The sequence below is a fragment of the Melanerpes formicivorus genome, unplaced genomic scaffold (assembly GCF_026170545.1).
Source record: "Melanerpes formicivorus ecotype bairdi unplaced genomic scaffold, bMelFor1.0.p_v2 SCAF_13, whole genome shotgun sequence".
Lineage (NCBI taxonomy): Eukaryota > Metazoa > Chordata > Aves > Piciformes > Picidae > Melanerpes > Melanerpes formicivorus.
The window spans coordinates 6,934,902-6,955,166 of NW_027142365.1; the positions used below are offsets into that span (position 1 = coordinate 6,934,902).

General features: G+C 43.9%; 1 protein-coding gene across 3 annotated transcripts in view; it reads left to right on the forward strand.

Moving 5' to 3' along the window:
* The window catches only part of GALNT11 (polypeptide N-acetylgalactosaminyltransferase 11), a 44,398-nt gene extending 24,383 nt beyond the window's left edge, over positions 1-20,015 (forward strand). For all 3 annotated transcript variants that reach the window (XM_068145985.1, XM_068145984.1, XM_068145983.1), the window contains 8 exons: positions 399-524; positions 1,303-1,552; positions 4,861-4,978; positions 6,653-6,805; positions 9,411-9,629; positions 12,380-12,484; positions 16,995-17,132; positions 19,231-20,015. In XM_068145985.1, the coding sequence (XP_068002086.1) occupies positions 399-524; positions 1,303-1,552; positions 4,861-4,978; positions 6,653-6,805; positions 9,411-9,629; positions 12,380-12,484; positions 16,995-17,132; positions 19,231-19,362 (1,241 nt within the window). In that variant the 3' untranslated portion in view covers positions 19,363-20,015. The remainder of the gene's footprint in view (positions 1-398; positions 525-1,302; positions 1,553-4,860; positions 4,979-6,652; positions 6,806-9,410; positions 9,630-12,379; positions 12,485-16,994; positions 17,133-19,230) is intronic.
* Positions 20,016-20,265: the final 250 nt, after the last annotated feature.

Consider the following 20,265-nt stretch of genomic DNA (forward strand, 5'->3'; position numbering starts at 1 on the left):
CCTCTTCTGTGCAAGATATGTAGCTGCTTTGTGTGGGTTTCCACCATGCAGCAGGAAAAGGGGAAACAGTTAAGAGGAAAATGTGAATAAAACAAACAGACCACAGCAACTGGAAGGCAAGTGTAAGATGTGGGATGACACTTGGTGCCATGGTCTAGTAGTCATGAGGTCTTGGCTGACAGGTTGGACTTGATGATCTTTGAGGTCTTCTCCAACCTTATTGATTCTATGGTTCTGTGACTGACAGTGCTTTTGATTCTCTTGTTCTGAAGCTGTGCTGTATTGGGGTAACTTGTTAGTCAAGTCTTTTGCCATGTTTGAGCTGAACATCTTGGGTCCCTAAACAAAGCTTTCATAATTTTCATCCTGTTCTTCAACATGTGTTTTCCTTTTCTCAGCTGACTTGAAGAAAGACTTGGATGAATATGTAAGAACTCAGCTTCCAAAAACCACGAAACTGGTCAGAAATGAGAAGCGAGAAGGCTTGATTCGAGGAAGGATGATTGGAGCCTCTCATGCCACAGGTATAGTTTCTTGTTTCTCTTTTCCTTGCATACTTAGATCACATTTTAACAGGATGACTTCTCTCTCTGTAGCACAGCTCTTTCAGATGTTGTCTGTTTGTTTTGGCCCACTGTAGGAGCTCTGCATGTCATGCTATGTTCTAAACCACACAACATAGTGCAGAGGAATAAAAATTTGGGATAATGCTGTCCTAGGTGAGAGAGGTTTTAGCAGTTGTTTCAGAATATCAGTGGCTTTGACATGAGTTCATTACACTGATCTTTGGCTGTTATAGTAATGTATGTTGTGACAGCTACACAGTGTTTTCAGTGATACTTGTATAATGATAGTTGGAGACCTTAATTAACATCCAGCCCAGTATCGGTTGTATTCTGCCGTCTCTGTTGTCTAACTGGTGTGTGGGAGGGGCACTGCACTGGGACAAATGCCCCTCCTGACTCTGACAGTGCTGGTCTGATGATGTTTCATTTAAAATACAGTAGCTCTGCTGAACCTGGGTAGAAAATCTGATGACTGTAAAACTCTGTCAAAGAAATGCAAATAACAGCCCACTTGAACAACTCATAGTTCGGTGTGAATAGTCAGGATCTACCTTCTACCTTTGTGATTGAATGAATCCCTGTGGAGTCTCTGGTTTTCCAGGTGCAGATGGTGTTTCCCCTCTGTTGCATGGGGTGGTGATACTGCTGATACACTGCTGCTGCTGTAATTGCTTACGTGTTTGTGTGTTTCCTATTACTATGGATCTTTGTGTTTTATGTGCTTTGGTCTTTGCAGGGAAAGTGCTGGTTTTCTTGGACAGTCACTGTGAGGTGAATGAGATGTGGTTACAACCTCTGCTGACTCCCATCAGAGAAGATCACAGGACTGTGGTGTGCCCTGTGATTGACATAATCAGTGCTGACACGCTCACCTACAGCTCTTCCCCAGTTGTGCGTGGAGGGTTTAACTGGGGTCTGCACTTTAAGTGGGATCTTGTTCCTTTGTCAGAACTGGAAGGACCTGAGGGAGCCACTGCTCCAATCAAGTAAGGTTCCTCCTATGTGGTGTGAAGCTCTGTGTAGCAGGTAGATGAGCAGAAGCACTTAAGCATTATGGAGTGTAATCTGGGTGTGGAGTTTTAGAAGCAGAGGGCTAACCTGTGAGACATCCAATTTTGGACGCGATGATCTTGAAGGTCTCTTCCAACCTGGTTTATTCTATGTAATTTGTTTGATTAGAAATAGTTTTGGTTACTATTGCTCATTCCAGTTGTAGCTTCTCACATTTATTCATGAATTTTATATATCTGTATATACAGATCAAGAAAGCACACTTCTAGACAATGCTTATACAACATCTGCTATTGCTAAAGACAGAAGTCTTCAGAAGCTTAAGCTATTTCTCACTCAGTCTCTCCAGTGATTTCACTGTTGAGCTGTGCAGTGATGTTGCTTTCCAGACTGTCCTGCCTGGCTTAGTCATGATTTGGTTACCATCTTTGTGCTAGTAATACCTTGGCATATTCCACTAACAGGGGCTCTATAATTTCTGCCATGAGATGCTGAAAAATTGCTAGACTGGGAAAACTATGTTTTTGTGGCAATAGGAAGGTGGCTTCCTAGTTGATGGGAGAGAACCTGAGAGCCTGTGTTAATTTTCTATGTCAGCATAACTTTTTTGCATTAGATTTCATTTATGTTTTATCTCAACCAACTATTTTGTCATAAAAATTCCTAAATTAATACACATGGAGGTGGAAAGCATCTTTTAAATATGCCTGTCTCTATGCACAAGGTGGCAAATGCCTAAAACTGTCTGTTGGAAGCCTGTCTGTATTGTTTTTGCAGTCTTTTGAGAGTCATTCTGAAGCAAAAGCATTGGTAAACAATAACATCAGGACTTCCAAGTTCCCTTCCTTAATTTGTTAACCATCAGTGGCTGTCTCACCTGTACAGAACTGCCAATGTCTGGTTCCTACTCCATATGTAACTGTTACAAAATTATGTCAGTAGACACTTTTGGTTTTAGTAGCAGACACAGGTGGTTCAGACATGAGAAGCTGTCCCAGAGTGAATCCCTTCCATGAGAAGGGTCAGTGCTGGTAGAGCAATGGCAAGAAGCTGATGGTGCTTTTGCTAGCTGCAGGTATCCATCTCAGTGTAGAACTTAGGTTTATCATAGAAAATCATAGTATCACATTGCTTGGAAAAGTCCTTTAAGATCATCAAGTCCCACCATTATCTAATTCTACATATTGCTGGCATGTGTACAAACTGATGGTAAATGAAGGTGCAAGACTTTTACCTTTTGTACAAACTGATGCCCTGCAGATGATGTGGTACTTTTGTATGGTTTGCAAAGTGAATCAGAAATGGGGTGGGCTCATCTATTCAATTTTCTTTTCTTGGCCTGAAAATAAGGAGCATTTCAGGCTGATGCAAGCAGCTTCAGCACAGTGTCATCTGCTGTCATCCCACATCTCTGCAGTGAGTCTTTCCACATCAACCCATCACAGGATTTGGTTTGAGAAGCCAGGAAAGTTCTGAAGTTGTTTAACAGTTTGACTGCCCTGTTGGTAAAGTGTCTTTGTGGCAATTCCTGAAGCTGGAAAGGAAAGGGCAGAAGGGGAAAATCTGAGTGAGGAACCAGCATAAAAAAGTATTACAATCTTTGTTCTGTTAAGAACTGTGCTCAGAGTTACTCTAGGGAATGCCTCAAGGTTGGTTCTTGCTGTGTTCAACACTGTTACATTTGTTCAACTCACTTTTAGGAATAATTCCCATGGAAAAGGCAGAGAACTTTATAGGAGGAGTCTAATCATCTAGAGAGATTAGTTTTTCTGAGTATGGAAGTGACTTCCTCTGCTTGCTTTGGAAAGAGAAGCTTGGTTGCTACTTAACCTTTGAAAATGGCTCTCCATCAAATGGAAAGTCTTACATTTTAGAGGCCTTCCTAATAAAATATTTTGGTGGTGAGGATGGAAAAAACGAGAGCACTCTTTCAGACCAGTTTTTAAAGTGACAGAAACTGTAGTAGCAAATTGTGCGAGAACAAGCAAGGAAATCCAGACTTAGGCTTGGTTTCATCACAGGTTTTGATTTAACAAGGATGAGAACAAGTCTGTTTCCAGCCCATTGTATTAACTATCATTATGTGCTCTTTTTTCATTCTTGTCCACTTCTGGAGCATCCATTTGTTGCAACTTTGTGATCCAGTAGTAATTCACTGTAAAAGACTCTGCACTGGGAACCCTAGACAGATATTTTTTTTAACACAATGGAGCACCACTCAGGTAACAGCCAGGCAAGGAGGAAAAATGGAAAATACCAAGGAGAACAGCTGTGCAGATTTACAGACTGTAAACAACTTACCAAGAAACTGATGACTGCATCAATAATGAAAGAATGCTGCTCCTGGCATTTAAATCTTATCTGTGAGGCAGAGTAGCATTTCTTCTAGCAGCCTTTTGACTTGCATAATTGAAATTTGGACCTTGTTCCTTGATCTAATGTAATATCATAGTATCATAGTATCATTCAGGGTTGGAAGGGACCACAAGGATCATCTAGTTCCAACCCCCCTGCCATGGGCAGGGACACCCCACACTAGAGCAGGCTGGCCAGAGCCTTGTCCAGCCTGGTCTTAAACACCTCCAGGGACAGGGCCTCTACCACCTCCCTGGACAACCCATTCCAGGGCTTCACCACTCTCATGGTGAAGAACCTCCTCCTCACATCTAGCCTGAATCTCCCCACCTCCAGCTTCATTCCGTTCCCCCAGTCCTATCACTAGGGGGAATATGGGGAAGTAATGCATAGTGTAGATTCTGTTCTTTCTGCAATTCAGTCAAGCCTTGCCTGTGTAATTTGCCCCTTTAAGAGGGGTAAGAACAGGTTGCTGTGTGCAAGTGTACACCTTTGTCACTAGTGGAATTAGCTTCTGGTAAAGATTGAATTAAAGGCAGCTCTTAAGGTTCACTGCAGAAAACCTAATGGACTCCAAACCTGCAGAAGTGTTTACTTTTTTGGTTTGATTTGTTTAGTAGAGAGACAGCCACTTCTTTCCCCTTTCCCTGTCCTATCTCTTTTCCTCAAGATATATGCAGCTTATAGGCATTGGATTAATGAAAGATCACAAACGGCACTTAGAGATCTGCTCTTGACAATGAGACTGCGAGAGTGATCTAATAACGTCTGGTGTCTGTGGCAGTTCAGTTGTGTTTTTGAGACTTAAAATACTTAAGACTGAAAAGAGCAGATCTTAAATGTAAGGATTAAGACAGCAGACTAGGCTGAAGTTGCTGCTTTGGTTTGTTTAAATCAAGTGAACTTGTTTCAACTTTCCATTTTCTAGGTCACCAACCATGGCTGGAGGGCTGTTTGCCATGGACCGCGAGTACTTTAATGAGCTTGGGCAGTATGACAGTGGCATGGACATCTGGGGAGGAGAAAATCTGGAAATATCTTTTCGGGTAATCTAGCTTTTGTGTACATTGGAGCACAAACCTCAGTGTCTGGCTGCTTGTCTTCCCTGTGTACCACTTCGTTAGCACCGGAATAGCTATTTGCACGCAGAAATTGGCACTTTCGGTCCCAGGAAGGATGCCTTCAGTGCACAGTGACTGCCTTTGAAGTAATCTTCAAGTTAAGTTTACTGGGAAGAATGAAGAGAATTTTGGGCTCTGTAGTTAAATGTTTGTGGCTTTTCTTTGTTTGGTGGAGCATTTCATAACAACTATAGAGCATCATAAGAAGAATCATGCAAATTTCTGAAAGCAGTTTGTAAACCAAGCCTAGTGACAAGTTGATTCAAAAGATGTGTGATGCTCAGCAGCATTGATATTGAGTGAGCTTCTCATATTTCCTTAGATAGGTATGGGGCTTTTCAGGCACTTACATCTTCCTTTTTGAAGGCCTGTAAATGTAAATTTTTCTTGTAGCTGAGTGAAGAGTTATGCAGAGGAGTCAGCTTGGTCAGAAAACTGATGAGAAAATTGTAATCAGGAGATTTAAAAGTGATAATTAATTGGGCTGCCTATTTTTTTCCTCATGTTTCCTGTCACTTCACTGAGAGAAAAACAGCTTTTTGTGTCTGCTGGAGAACAGTAGGCTCATCATGACAAATCTGAAAAAGGGGATAAAAAGTGAAATGAATGGTGAAATATATAAACAAACCCCCAAGATGCCACAAAACAAAACTGACAACCAAAAACCCAACACAACAAAACTCCCCAACCAAACACACACTCCACAAAACTTCAGAGAAATCTGTCAGGTTGGGTCAATAGAGAAATCAAGATTGGAGGTCAGAAAAGTAACTGGCATTTAATAAACTTTGGTGGCTTTAAGATGCATCAAGTCTTCAGTACGTAACACAGTTATTAAATACCTGAGCAGAAGTGTATAGAGTCTGGGGAAATTGTTGTTACTGTGTAATAAAGTTTTGGAAAAGGGGCTTTTTAAAATGTGAGTCTGCTGAGAGAGCTTCATAGTGTGGCTGGAAGCCCCATCTTCCTGGGGGAGAGCTGTTAAGATATTTAGTCTTTGTCTTACCCGGTTTAAAAGTGGCTTGATTATAAATTGCTAAAGTGAGAAGATTTTTCTGAGATAGGACAACATGTTAGCCCAACAAAGGGCTAACCTAAATGTAGCATCTGAATGTGAACAGTATTTCTGAATGTCCATAGACTTAACAGAAACAGCTGTGTAAAATAGGTTCTTGTTCTTAGGTGATAGGCTCTCCAGGCTCCCTTGATGCTGACTGCATTTCATTATCTGTCACAGAAGTGTGGACCTATAAATCTCATGTAGATAAATACATTCAGCTATGTTAGTCTGCAAGCTGAATTCCAGCACATATATTTCTGTTTTCTAATAGGTCATTAGAGCATAAAATTTTAGAAGATTTACTATTTGTTTCATGCAAGCCATGACTTGTTATGTGGCAGGTGTGGTGATACGACAGAACCAGCCTTTCCTAAGCTGAAGATCTAATAATTTGATTTCTCAGAAAGCATGGCATGTAGGACAGCATTGCTGACACCTAATCCCTTCATAGTATATAAACCTCCCTAAGCATCTCTTGAAGGGGAGGAGGCAGTGTCAGTGTGCATCCAATGAGGTATCTTCTGCTTTTATCTGGACAGATCTGGATGTGTGGTGGCAGGCTTCTGATCATCCCCTGCTCCAGGGTGGGACACATCTTCCGTAAAAGACGTCCCTATGGCTCACCAGGGGGACAGGACACTATGGCTCATAACTCTCTCAGACTGGCACATGTGTGGATGGATGAATACAAGGTAAGAGATGATTCTAGGTTGTGAAATAAGGTTACCTGTTTGTCAAAGGACTGTATCACAGTGGGGGCTGTTAGCCCCTGTGATGAGGTCTTCCTTTTGTAGTCTGATTTCCTAATGTTAATTTTTATATAAATGACAACCCCACAGAGCTTAGGAATTTGGCTTTGGAGTGCTCAAGTCTCATCCCTGTTAATTCTAATTCTTGCAGTAGATTGGTTTTATGCCTTCTTAATGAAACAAAAGATAATGAGTTCTTGTGAGCTCTGCATTGCTTTGTGTCAGAATCAGTATTACATGACAGCCAAATATGGCTGTATCCCTGCAGGTGGTTTCCATGTTAGTGAGACAAGGAGTTTCCTGCTTTGGGATTGTTTGTTTGTTTATTCTAATTAGCAGTCTGATTCTTAGTCTGTTTTGCCCTGGAAGATCAGTCAGGCCTGACTAGTGGATTCAAGGCCAAGCCTATTCCTTCTTTGTCTTCAGATCTTGGTACTGCTGGTACTTGGTACTTGGTACTGGAGATCAGGTTTTTGTGAAGCCCAACTCTCTGTGGTGCTTGAAGACATCTTGCCTTGTGAAACACTAGGATTTGCTGTGTGGCCAGCTCCTGTGGTCCCTACAATTTCAATGCAAGACATATTTTATTAACTTCATATTCTTTAGAGGTTTACATTTCAAAGCCCATCCTTTATCTTGATGTTCAGTTTGAGGAACCTATTAGGGGTCATTAATTTTTATCTCCATCTCCGTAATGCATTGGTAGATTTGATCTATCACCTTCCCTTTTATTGGTGTCTGGACACAGTTGCTTTGTGATTAATGATGACTTTCTCTGAAGCTCAGAATTGATTCTATGTGATAATTTCCAGCTAATACTGCTTTGTCCAACAAAGATGCAAACTGCTGATTCTAGCAGTCTCATATCACAGATTTGTCCTGGATGTTTCCAGCTGTTTCTAATCTAATTCTCTGATAGCTGCCAGAGACTGTCATGATGACAGATTTATATATGAAAGGCAAGCCTGGAAATAATTCTGTTTTTATAAGTATAATGCAAGTATTTGGGGCCAGTCTAATTTACTGAAGTAATTGTATCATGAATAGTACAAAGATAAGACTTAAAGGACCTGTTTTGCAGCAAAGAGCAAATATCAGTATTTAAGAATTGAAATTGCATAAGGGAAGGGAAAACAGCAACATTTTCATAACTGTCAAAAGCAACAGGTAAAAAGTTCATGTATAAAATGGAACTAAAGAATGCAGCAAAGGTAGGATAGTAAAACTTTAAGCAATTAGAATAGCAGCTTCTCCTTTTAAAGCAGGCTAGTTTCTGATTTTCTGATGGTGATGTCCGGTCTGTCTCCACGCTTCCTCAGCATTGTCCAACAGTCCAATGTACTTAATGCTTCCCCTGCCTCTACTATTAAAATAACAGTGATACATCAAGTGCATCCAAATGCTCAAAGGTCAAGCACAGATGTGTAATTTTCCTTGAGATGGTTGTGTCTGTCATCTGAATATGAGGAATGGCAGTGGGTAATTGAAAACTGTCAGGATTTGTTGTGTGGCCAGCTCCTCTGGTCCCTGCAATTTCTGCATAACCACATTATGGTAAATAAATTCCAGATGTCTACTAGAGATTAATCCAGGAAAAAACCATAACTCAGAGCCCTCAAAATGATTTCTAAATAGTGTCTAGTAAACAACTTCATGTGCAAATACAATGCCTTTCCTGTGAGCTCTGTAAATCTAGCTGGCATGAAAGACTCTGCAAGGGGATTTTTCTTCGGGTTTTGGTAACTGTTCATGCCACATTGTACTTTCATGAATTCCTGGTTTTCCTCATTTTCTCTGCATTAAAGTTGAACAGCACATAGAATTGAGCTGGAATCTGAATCTGTCCTTGCCTAATCAGGTACAATTCCAAGCATAATCATCAATTAGAAAATGCCTAAGTAGCATTGTGGAAGCCTTTCTGGAGATGATGCAGGAAAAACTGGGGTTCAGAGAAGGCCCAGGTGACAGCTGTAATTCATCATGTGAACAAATGGGTGGACCCACTGAACATCATGAAAGAGTGCCATTTATAGGTCTAATGTGATAAGGAATCTTTTTTGCCCTGGTGACTTGTATAGTTAGAAGGCTGGAAATGTGTGACACAAAATACACTTCACTGTTTTCATTGTTGTGGGGTTCAACTGAACAATCAAAGTAATTTAAAGAGACCTTCACCAGTGGGGATGATGACAACATACACATCACTTTCTGACTTAGTGACTGTAGCATCCCTTTATTACCAATGAAGTGTAGGATTGATTTGCTTCATCTTAAAATAGGCATCTAAACAAGGTTGGCAAATTCATGCCTGAGAAGTGTCTTCAAAAAAAGCAGTTTAGAAAAAGTAGCTCGGAGTAAGGGAAGTAAATTTCATCTCCTGTGGCAATCTGAACACTGGAATTTCCTAATGCCAGTTTCAAAGATAATGGTTGAAAGCACAAGAAAAGTGAAATGAAACTGTGGGAGTTCTGCAGACTGGAAAATGTTGGAAACTGCTAATCTGAAATTCCTCTCCCTTTATTCCCCAACCCCTTTCTCTTACACACAGGAGCAGTATTTTGCTTTGAGGCCCGAGCTGAGAATGAGGAACTATGGAAACATTACTGACCGTGTGGAACTGAGAAAAAGGTTGAACTGCAAGTCCTTTAAGTGGTATTTAGATAACATCTATCCTGAGATGCAAATATCTGGGCCCAATGCCAAAGCTCCGCAGCCAGTTTTTATTAATAGAGCACAGAAACGACCCAGAATAATCCAGCGTGGAAGGGTAAGAGAAACTGCCTTTGAATTGTGGAATTAGTGGTTGGAAATTATTTCTGAAACATTTGCTTCCACAGAGCATTGAGGCTAATTTTGCAGTGAGCTGTCTTGAAAAATAACAGCATTTGTGTCTTCAAAACCAGTTTCACTCTATGTTTCAGAGGTAGTCTTCAGGTACTATTCCCTGAGGGCTTTTAGCTCAAAACTCTGAGTTATGAAGTTTTGATGTTTCTAGAAGGCTCTTTCATGGCTGTTGGCTCTGAATGATGGATTTGGATAGAGAGAAATACAGCCTCAAATATTCATGCTCTGTTGGTTTATGATAAGAGGACAATGTAATTAGTTTCCAAACTCATTGCTTTTACTGGATGACTTTCTGCAAAGATGAATATTTGCATCTGAGACTGATGATGGCTTTTCTGGTCTTGACTGTTAGATAATGAACTACAAATGAGTTTTTCTTCCCCCCCCCCCCACTTTTTTGTAATCTTCAAAGAAGTGAAGAGAGAAAGAGAGAAATTCTTTCAGGTATTCATGAAGGAAATCATGAATAAATTCATGCCTTAGCTCTGACACCTCTGTATATGGGCTAGCATGCAGCTGCATCCATTCTCTCCAGTGACAGATTCATCTGATCTGTGCTTTTTCACACTTCCAAAAATAGTGGATAACTTCAAACCCAAGGCAACTTTCTCAAGGTCTTCTCTATGAAAGAGAAGGCTTTTGAATTCCTCTTTCAGGCATACATAAATTATGGTTATCAGATTATCTTCTGGCACATTAACTGGAAGTATTAAATAGCAATGGAGCCCATTCCACAAGATAAGACAGGCTGCAGTAGCTGTTGACAGGTTTTTGGTGGGTTTTTTTCCTGTCCTGCTAGTAGATTCAGGTTGGAGGACCTGAGCTGATGCAGAACCTGTTGATACCATTAGATTTTTTTGTTGCTTGGAAGCAGCTATCTGGGAATCCACAATCTGTGCAGTAATTCTATAATAATATCCCAGCCAAGCTGTAAAGTTTTGTTATGGCAAACACACCTAGTTTGTCCCTGACACACACAGCTATGATGGGCTGACTCTCCTAGGGTTAAATGCTATTATTCCTCTCATCAGACACTTTTGTTGTTGTTGTCTTGCATTCAAAAGCTTTCTGCTTTCAGTCAGAAGTTTAACTAAGGGATTGCTGCTGTGGAGGAGACTATTTGAGAGATCTGAGTCCCTCAGCAATGCTGAAAGGGAAATTTTTCTAGCAGAAAGCCCCAACTTTATGAACCTTTAAAGAAGGGAGAGACAAGACTTGGAAAAAAGCAATTCTTTGGCTTGCTTCTCTGAGGTTCAAGCATTATACCCAGCACTGTGTGGGAGAGTCAGCTTTGGCTCCCATGGTTGTATAAACCATTTCCAGATGCCTACAAGGAACAGAACGATCAGCCAATGTCACCAGTGCATGCCAGACTCTTTAGGATTCGGTATGAATCACTCCAAATCCCAGCTTATTCCCAAAAACTAATTGGAGCAGAGATAAGTGCTGGTTTGACAGCTGGGAAGAACTGTAACGATCACAAATTGTGACAGCGTTATCAAACGCTGATCGGCACGGCCAATAACAACAAGGGCAGAAATGGTATGAAACTGATGGAGCTGGATGGCTTGAAAGCCTTCTGTTGAGTGAGTAATGATGAAAATGAGATCCCTCATAGCAGTCTCTGGGGCATGAGGAAACGTTACTTAGAAGGTTTTTTGTAATTTGTTTCAGCTGCATGCAGGGAGCAGGAGAGCCATGGTGCACTTGAGGAGGCAGCTGATGTGCCCTGGGACAGCTATTTCCAGAAACAGGGCTTAGTGAAGAACATTATTTGGTGTTTGCACTCTCTAATTTTTGCTCTCATGTCATGGAGCAGTTCTTTCATTTTAATTACTGGAAGTTATCTTCTGGTTTCTAAAAATCTGTAGAATCAATGCAAATGCCAAGACTGCTATGTATGTCTTCATAATAAAATGCAGCTAGCTAATTAATCAGCTTGGCCTTGAGTTCTGGACAGCAAATGCTATTTTTTTTTCCTTGACATTCAGCTCCAGATTGGAAATAATGATTTTTAATGTGGATGCCAGATAGGCCCTGCCATCTCCCCCACAAACACACCCAGTGACAGTCAAATGCACTCCCATGCTCTTTGTAGAGAGTGAGGCTCTTTGCTGCGAGCAAGGAAATGGCAGAGCTGTGGCCATTGCTACAGTAACTGCCTTTGTCTTCTGTACCCTTGTCTGTGTGATGTGGTTGGTGATGTGCAGGCTGCCTGAACAGCCTGATCCCCACCACATCAGGGGAGAAAAAAACCATTGAGCTGAAAGCAAACCTTCTGCTGGTGGAGGGCATGCATATAATTTAAAGCTAGACTAGAGGTATTTTGTCGTGCTCATTAACTCTGTGGGGATTACATTGAGATCTGAATGATTCTTGACTGTTGGAATAAGGCAACCTAATCTTCAGACTACACAGAAAACCTCCTGGGTGACTTTTAGGTTGTCATCATTACCCAGACCAGGAGATTGCTAGCTTGCTGATAACTCCTGTGTTTGATGATAGATGCTCACAGTCCTGCATCAGGGGACAGGCTCTGACCTGAGTCTAGTTCTCTGTATTCAGACTATGTAGTGCACTACCAAACAGACTGTGTGCTGCATTAGCCTGTGTTTCCTTTGCTGTTTGGTGTTTGTTGCTAACTCTGTCCATCAAACTGGTTTCCTTTCATAGTTGTATCACCTTCAAACCAACAAATGCCTGGTTGCCCAGGGCCACCCAAGTCAGAAAGGAGGCCTGGTAGTGGTTCGGGAATGTGACTACAATGACCAAAACCAGGTAGGATACTCCTAATTACATTGGACAGTGCCTCACCTCTTACAAGTTGCTCATGTGTTCTCCTGCTGGCACCTCATCAGCAAGCAGGCTGATTTCAGAGAACCAGTCAAAACACAAGGCTGGCAAAGGAGACTGTGGATCTTACTGCTCTGCACCTACTAATGCTGAGCCTTGGATATTATAATCTCCTGTTTTGATGGCATGAATGTGTATGTGGCTGAAGACTCTCCTTAAGTGGCTCAAGGTTCATAATCCACTGACTGACACTTGGGAAATTGGTAGAAGCTCTTTTAGTCAGTTCCTCATACTGGGATTTAAGGCTTCCTTTTCCTGGCCTGCTGTTCTTTGTGTGCTGTACAACTAGTCCTCTGCTGCAGGAGTAGCTGTCATTTGGGGTGAATGAATGATTTGTTGTTATCATTAAATGGAAGCAGTTCTAAGGAATTTAGAGAATTGTTTGACTACAGGTGAACTGTTGATCTCTGGGGATGGATAATAATCACAGGGGTGTACCAGGCTGGGGAGTTTACTACTAACATCTCTGTCCCATGTCCTAGGAGGCAGCAGACTTCCCTGTGGGGTGGATCTGGTTGCCATATGGGGCTCTCTGTTGCCCTCAGAAGGGAATCAGACAGCATCTGTCTGTGCTATCTGTAGGTGACCAGAAGAGTGCTGGCACTGCTTTAGCAGTGAGAACACTTATCCCAGATCTGTGAGTCCCGGTTCCACTATGGGAAAGTTGATCCAGCTTCTGCATTCTGGGTGGCTAAGCATGAGCAGAAGGATCTCTTTGCCTCTGTAGCTAGAGGTGGAAATGGTGACTCTGAGCAGCATCTGAGCACTACCAAGTCCGAAATGCTTTGCTTGAGAGGAGATTCCTGTGTGCTCTGGGGACATCTGGGACCCCAGAAGGATCAGTCAGCAGTTGAATGGCTACTGTGCCCCAAGACTGAAGGGATCCTTGCACCTTCCTTCTTATCCTGTTGCTTGTGTTGAGAAGCAGGGGAGAAGGAGCTGCTAGGAAGAGGCCAGTCCTATAGAATTCAACAGAAGAGATTTCTTTACCCCCAAACTTGGTCAGTTTCCATATTGTCTGCCATTGCAGTCTTATTTCAAAATTGAAACAATTCACTATATTCTAACTGCACACTCTGGCTCCAGTGAACATAGTCAGTGATTTCCCTTAGAGCTATGGGGCAGATCAGGCATTAGCATGAGTCTCTGGGCAGCAGCAATGAAAGGTCCTGCTCACCTGTGTGGTGGGAGCTGGGCACAACTCCATTTCTAGAACCCAAAAACCTTACAGTGATGCTCTCCTGGGTGTTAAGAAGCGGGTGCTGGATGGAAATATCCAATACCTCTTCTGCTGCCTTTTAAATCAAATTAATTTCTATAAAGGCACTTTTTTTGGTAGAAAATGTGTAGGAGGGTAAAAGAAGTCATCACTCAGAACTGAGGTATCAATCTTAGTCAGGCACTTATTGATTATAGACTTCTGATACTGTGCTGGTTGACAGGAGATGTTTCCTTCCTATCCTGGGCTGTTGCTCCTGACAACATGAGCTAAGCATCATCCTTCCAGCCTTCAGCAGCAAAGGAGTTATTAAACTTTGGAGTACCCAAAGGTTTGCAGTTACATAACCAAAAGCCCTCATGGGGTGGCTTTTCTCTCCTTGGCTTGAATCTATTAATAACCTGCAAGTTCATGCTGATACTGTAATCTGTGTTCCACCTTTGGGTCTTTTTTACTCTTACCTTTGTCTTCTACACCAGACTCATAATTTAGCTTTCAATTAGCATTGACCATCCTGTATCTGCCTTTCTGGAGAAGTGCCACACTGGATTTAACCACTGTTTAGTGTTCTTTGCCATTACTCAGCTCTTGATTAAAGGTCTGCACCCAGTGTCACTGCAGTCTGCTCTCTCAGTTCTTGCCAGTTTCATCTGTTGTTTGGGTTTGGCTCCATCATTATTCACCTTTCTATAATATACCCCTCTGGCAAGTCCTGGTATTTCTCCATTCTCTCCTCCTCTTTAATCTTGCCAGGCTTTATTTCTCATGACAAAATTTAGAGGGGAAAAAAGATGTTAGAAGGCACAGAATGCCTGAGGCTAGGGCAGATTTTGATGAAATACCTGCACTTCCTCAAAGGAGACCTTCTCTGTGCTATGACAGTCACTGTGCTAATGAATGAGCTGTGTGCTTCTCAGCTGTACCAGCCAACTGAGCAGTGTCCTGTAGCACAGCTCCCTTCAGAAGGCTGGGTTTAGTTTCATAAGAGGAAAACACAATAATAAGAATTTAATTTGCCTGACTTTTCTTGCCTGGAATTTGATGTGTAAGTTTCATGCTCAGAGCATAGAATAAATGTAGTGGGAAAAAAAATAAGTCAGAGTGGGCATGGTTACTGCAACAGAGCTGTATGACATTGAAACAAGGCTGGAAGGAGAGTGTGCCAGAGGAACCCTGTCTGCCTGTAGCCACAGGTACTTCTGGTGCAATTATGAGGGACTCAGCTGCCTCTCATTGACAGGGTTAGAAGTCAGAGGGAAGGGAGTTGATGCTGGCAAGTGGTGCAGATGAGTAAGGATGCTCCTTGTACATACCACCCTGGGGTCACATCTGGGAATGGCAGCAGAGCAAGGGACCTGGCCAGCTGTGCTGTCACCTACTTAGCATCCAAGGGGTTGGGAGGTGCTGTCAGGTGCTGTGTGAGTGTGGGGCCCTGCTGTGCATTCAGAATAGCAGTGGTTTAATGTTTAGCCAGATGCTCTCAGTACCTTCTCTGCACTGCAGTTACAGTTTCCATATACCTTTTCCATTCCCCTGTGTAACCCAGGGTCTTTTGAAGTGCACACACCAAAGTACCTTCTTTCTTTGCTTTCTGGCAGAGGTCAGAAAATCCTGTTGGTCATGAGAGCTCCATGTCCTCCACCTCTCTGATCTTGGTCCAGGTCTTTGCAGGCCTGAAGGCACTGAGTGGCAGCAATGAAAGTACCTTTTTCTGCTAAAGTAGGAGAGGACAAGCTGAGTTTAAGTGTGTCCTTGTTTCTTGTTAGATGGTTTTTGGTGTGATCTCAGAGAAACCCCTGCAATGTCATGTAAATTCAGGAACCCCAATGCAGCTGAAGCTGTCAAGGTGAATGGATGCATTCTTGCTCTATACAGGTGGACCCCAGAGAGGGACTGAATTAGTTCCCACCACCCTGTGAGCTGCCAGGGTATTGTGTGGGGTCTAGAGGTACAGATCAACAGGTTTTCCTGTTGGCTTAGCTAAAACAAAGTGGGTGGGATGTGAGAGTGCTGGTTTCCCTCTGAGCATGGCACAGCTAACAAAGGCAGTGTGGCTGGGGAGCAGTGATGCCATAAATCTGTCTGTTATGGGCAGGGTGACAATGATTTCTTACTCCTGGAGAGCAGCATGGAACATTTTGATAGCACCTGGATGTCAGTAAAGATTTCTGAGCATCAGGCCACCAGCTGCAAGGTTTAGGACCTCTGGACCAGAGTGGAGACTAGCATAGCCTACCTGGCACCAAGATCTGCACAGCTGATTTTGGTTTCTGAGCATTCAGCATCTACAAGCTGACCCCAGGGCACAATGTTAAATATATTCCTATGTGTTTGTGGCCAAATGCAGCAATTTTGCAGAAGATAGGAGATGCCTTTTGGCCTTTTATGTCTGCCAAGCTACTTCCCCATGGCTCTTGGGCCATCTGCTATCACCCAGCATCCCCCTCTGGCTCCCTACTTGCAGCTGAGGCAATCCACCCTCCTTCATGATTGTCTTTGTGTAAGGAAATTTACTGCCTGGCTTGATGACTTGGCTCAGAGACTGGCTGGTCATCTGCTCAGAGATGGATCCATTGCTTGCCTGTTGCCTTATCTGTTCTTGCTGCCTGGACAGGAGGAACACAGAGGGGCTGCTTAATTTTAAACCCACTGATTATAGAGCAGAATCACAGAGTGTTAGGGGCTGGAAGGTACCTTGAAAGATCACCTAGTCAAACCCTGCTGCCAGAGTATGATGACCTAAAGTGGGTCACACAGGAATGCATCCAGGCAGGATTTGAATGTCTCCACAGAAGGAGACATTGCTTGAAAAGGCCAGAGTTGGCTCTGCTGAAGTCCTGGTCAGGACATCTGTAATAGACACCTACCACTGTCACCCATGCTGGCCTGCCCCTTAATCCACACCCACAAACTCATCAGCTTGCTCCTTCTCTGCCCCTGGGCAGAACTCAGGACATTCTAGTACTACATACTTGTGATTCTATTATCACAAGTGGTCCTTTTAGTGCCTCTGTGCAGGATGGCACTGTGTGAGGTGAGTGCCACAGACCACTGCAGTTGTTTCAGTTGCTGGGAAGAAGGCAGTGAAGAGGCAGCGATGGTTGCAAGGCACCACTCTCACATCCAGGTGCCAAAGCATCTCCTCTGTAGCTGAGCAAAAGATGCAGGGCACCTGCCCTGAAACATGGGGCTAACCACCTTTGTCTCCTGCTTCAGGTCTGGGTTTACAATGAAGATCATGAGCTGATTTTAAACAACCTGCTGTGCTTGGACGTTTCGGAGACTCGCTCGGCTGAGCCCCCGCGGCTCATGAAGTGCCATGGCTCCGGTGGCTCGCAGCAGTGGACCTTTGGGGTGAGTGGAGTGCCTGGCATGTAGCACATGGCTTGGAACTAGTGGCACAGTAAGTGACAACAGCACTAACAGGACAGCAGGGTGCAGTTTAATTGTGACTAAACCTGACATCTTCCAAGTTAATTGTACTGGACTAGGCCCAGCCTGCAGCCTAAGCAGCCTGGTTGTGGTGGCTGTTTCAGCCTCGAGACTTCCACTGAGCTCTGGGACATGCAGCCCGTTGCATCACAGGAAGGTTTCTGCAGCCCTGCTTAGCTTTGTTTTGCTTGTCAGAGCCACCCACAGCACTTATGGCTCCCAGGAATGCGCCAGGGAGACCAAAAGCTGTTTGTTGTGTTGTGTTTGTCGGACTGGGAGACAGGAGCAGTCCATGTGGTGATCTCTACTTGGTGTTTGAAGATGCACAAGGCAGAGCTGAGGGTTGGCAGAGGAGCTGTTTTGCACTTGCTTCTGCCCTGTAATTGCATCCTGTTAATTTAATCACTTAAAGGCTGGAGTGGCAAATGTCACTAACTGAGCCTGTGCTGCATACACAGGAGATTTGGTTCCTGGCTGTTAACTCGGAGGCTGCTCCCTCACATGCCCACTGCAGAGCAGTCAGCCTTTAGTACAGACAGTGCTGAACAAAGAGGAGGGCACTGCCAGAACTGCCTTGTGCACTTCCAGAACAGCTCTGCATGAACTGTCTCAGGTTCATGCCATGCTGCTTGTTGACAGCACGGGTTCCTAAGTGGAGTCAAGTAAGGCTGTTGCAGGCCAGGGCAGTTTGGAGATGAGGCAGGTATTGCATGAGTCCAGGACTCAGTGTATCTGATGCTTGCACCAGCAGTGCCACAGCTGCAAATGGTAGTGGGAGTAGTGAGCTGAAGAATTCTGCTGCTGGTAAGAGACTATTCAGGGTTTTTTAGCTTGAGTTAGTGGACAGAGATTCTATAAGACCAAGAGCGTGGCTGTTGAAATTTAATGCACCTAACTATTAGGTGATGCCTGGGGTGGTGGAGGAGAATCTGGGCTTAGTGTGTGAAATGTGGGTTTTGAGCTGGCCATTGTCCCTGGGGGGTGGGAGGTGGATCTGTAGCAGGGTCAGATTGGTGCTTGGGAATGAGCAAGAGCAAAAGGAAGTGAATCAAATGTCACCATGCCAGTGCAGTTTGCCTGTACTGCACATGTCTCATCTCTGGATGAATTAGGGGTGGAGGAGATTCAGAGGTTTATCTTCAGGGTACATTGAAGGTGTGCAGTGCCTTTCATATAAGGAATATGTGAGCAGGCTGGGACTCTTTAGGTAGTGAGGACTTGTGGGAGCAAGGAGTTGGGTGTGTGAGTCATTGGTATAGTGCAAGACTCAAAGTGGGGGCATATTTTGGAGGAGTGTGGTGTGCCATGCTCTCCTGCCTCACTGGACATCTGCTGATGGCCATAAGCAGTGACACAGTGCCCAGTGCAGCTCCTGTCATGTCACTGCTCTGTCCATGCAGAAGAGCAGGAGGTTCCTGGCCACGGAAGCTGCTGGGGCCCTTTCCAGGTGGAAAAGGGACCCCAAAATGCCCAAGCACCTGCTTTGGTTTTCAAACAGCAAGCTGTTAGTGGGAGGAGAAATACAGGGCTCCCTGGGCAGGTGGGAGGAGGGTGGGAAGAGAAGAGAAGATTCTGTTTTCTCTTTACTTGATTAGGGTCTGGCCTTGCCCTGGTTGCTGGCACCCACTCAATATTTGACAGAGCTGTCACACTGTGTGGCAGCTCCTCAGCCTGTGGGTGCTGAGGGCAGTGGACTTGGCCAGATGCAGAGACCTGGCTGTGCTGCACTGCAGCCTCGTGGGGCCCCTCCTTGCTGAACACTGGGGAACACTCTGAAGTGGGTCCCTGTAAGGACATGAGAGCCTCCATTTCAAGGTCTGGACGTGGTAACAGGCTGCGCTGTGCTCTGGCTTTTACATGGTGCTGCTGTGGGTCTGGTGTGTCAGGGAGGCTGCTGAAGGGCTGATCTCTTGGGAAGGGGCACCTCCTGCCCTAAGCACTGGGTTTGGCTTCAGTTTGACATGGATGCAGAGCAGAAATTTTTATGAATAAACCCCATCTGTCTTTCCCTCTCCTCTAGAAGAACAACCGCCTCTACCAGGTCTCCGTGGGGCAGTGCATGAAGGTGGTAGATCCACTCAGCCACAAAGGGTACGTGACCATGGCCATCTGCGATGGCTCCCTTCCTCAGCAGTGGCATTTCGAGAGCTGAGACAGCGAGGATGCGGCTGAGACCTGTTAAGCCAAGACCTAGTTCCCCTTCAGCCACGATTTGAAGTCACTCTGGAGGGCTTTGCGAGGAGCCCTTAGCTGCTACACCCGGCCCAGCCATGGCAAGGATCCTGCTATGAAGAGCAATGCGCATGAGAAGGTCCAGGTGGTCACCGGTCCCTGCTCAGACACAGCAGTGACCGGAGCAGCCCTGCTGCAGGACAAGATGTGGAAGTGCAATCTCTCAGCGGTTCCTTGGATTGTCATAGAGTATTGAACTGGTTTTGAGTAAGAGAAATCATTAGAGCAATGTCATTGAAATGGTGAAGTTTTAGCTTTGTGGCAGAAAGGAGTCTCTGCAAGTATTCCATGGGCAGTATCTCATTCATTTACCTTTCTAGTATGGTTTTACTGGCCAAATCATTTTCCTTTTTCTGGAGACTATTTTTATTCCCTTTGATCCTCTGAAAATTGTCATCTGTGATATTTAAATTTAGTTCTTTTTAATTCACAATTTTAGGACCTTCCTTGTAGTTTAAATTCTTAGCTGTCATTGGTCAGCTCATATTTAAAACAAAGTAACTATTACAAAGTCTATTTTGATGACTCCTGACAGTAGCTGCATTTGAAATAAAGCATCATTTTTTTTATTAACCTGGATGGCTTTACTCTTTGTAGCTGTTGGAGCAGAAAGCACCAACTTAGAGACCAGTGCAAACCAATGTTCACTCGGTTTGGGTCTCCCCTTCCCTTCACAGCTGGCTCTTTCTCCCTCACCTCTTGGAGGTTTAGATAGATCATTCTGTTGGGTTTTGTTGGTTTTTCTTCCCCCCTCTGCTTCCCTTCCCAAGTTTGTTTATTTCACTGCTGACCTTTCTTTGACTTCCTGCCTCAGCCCTGGATG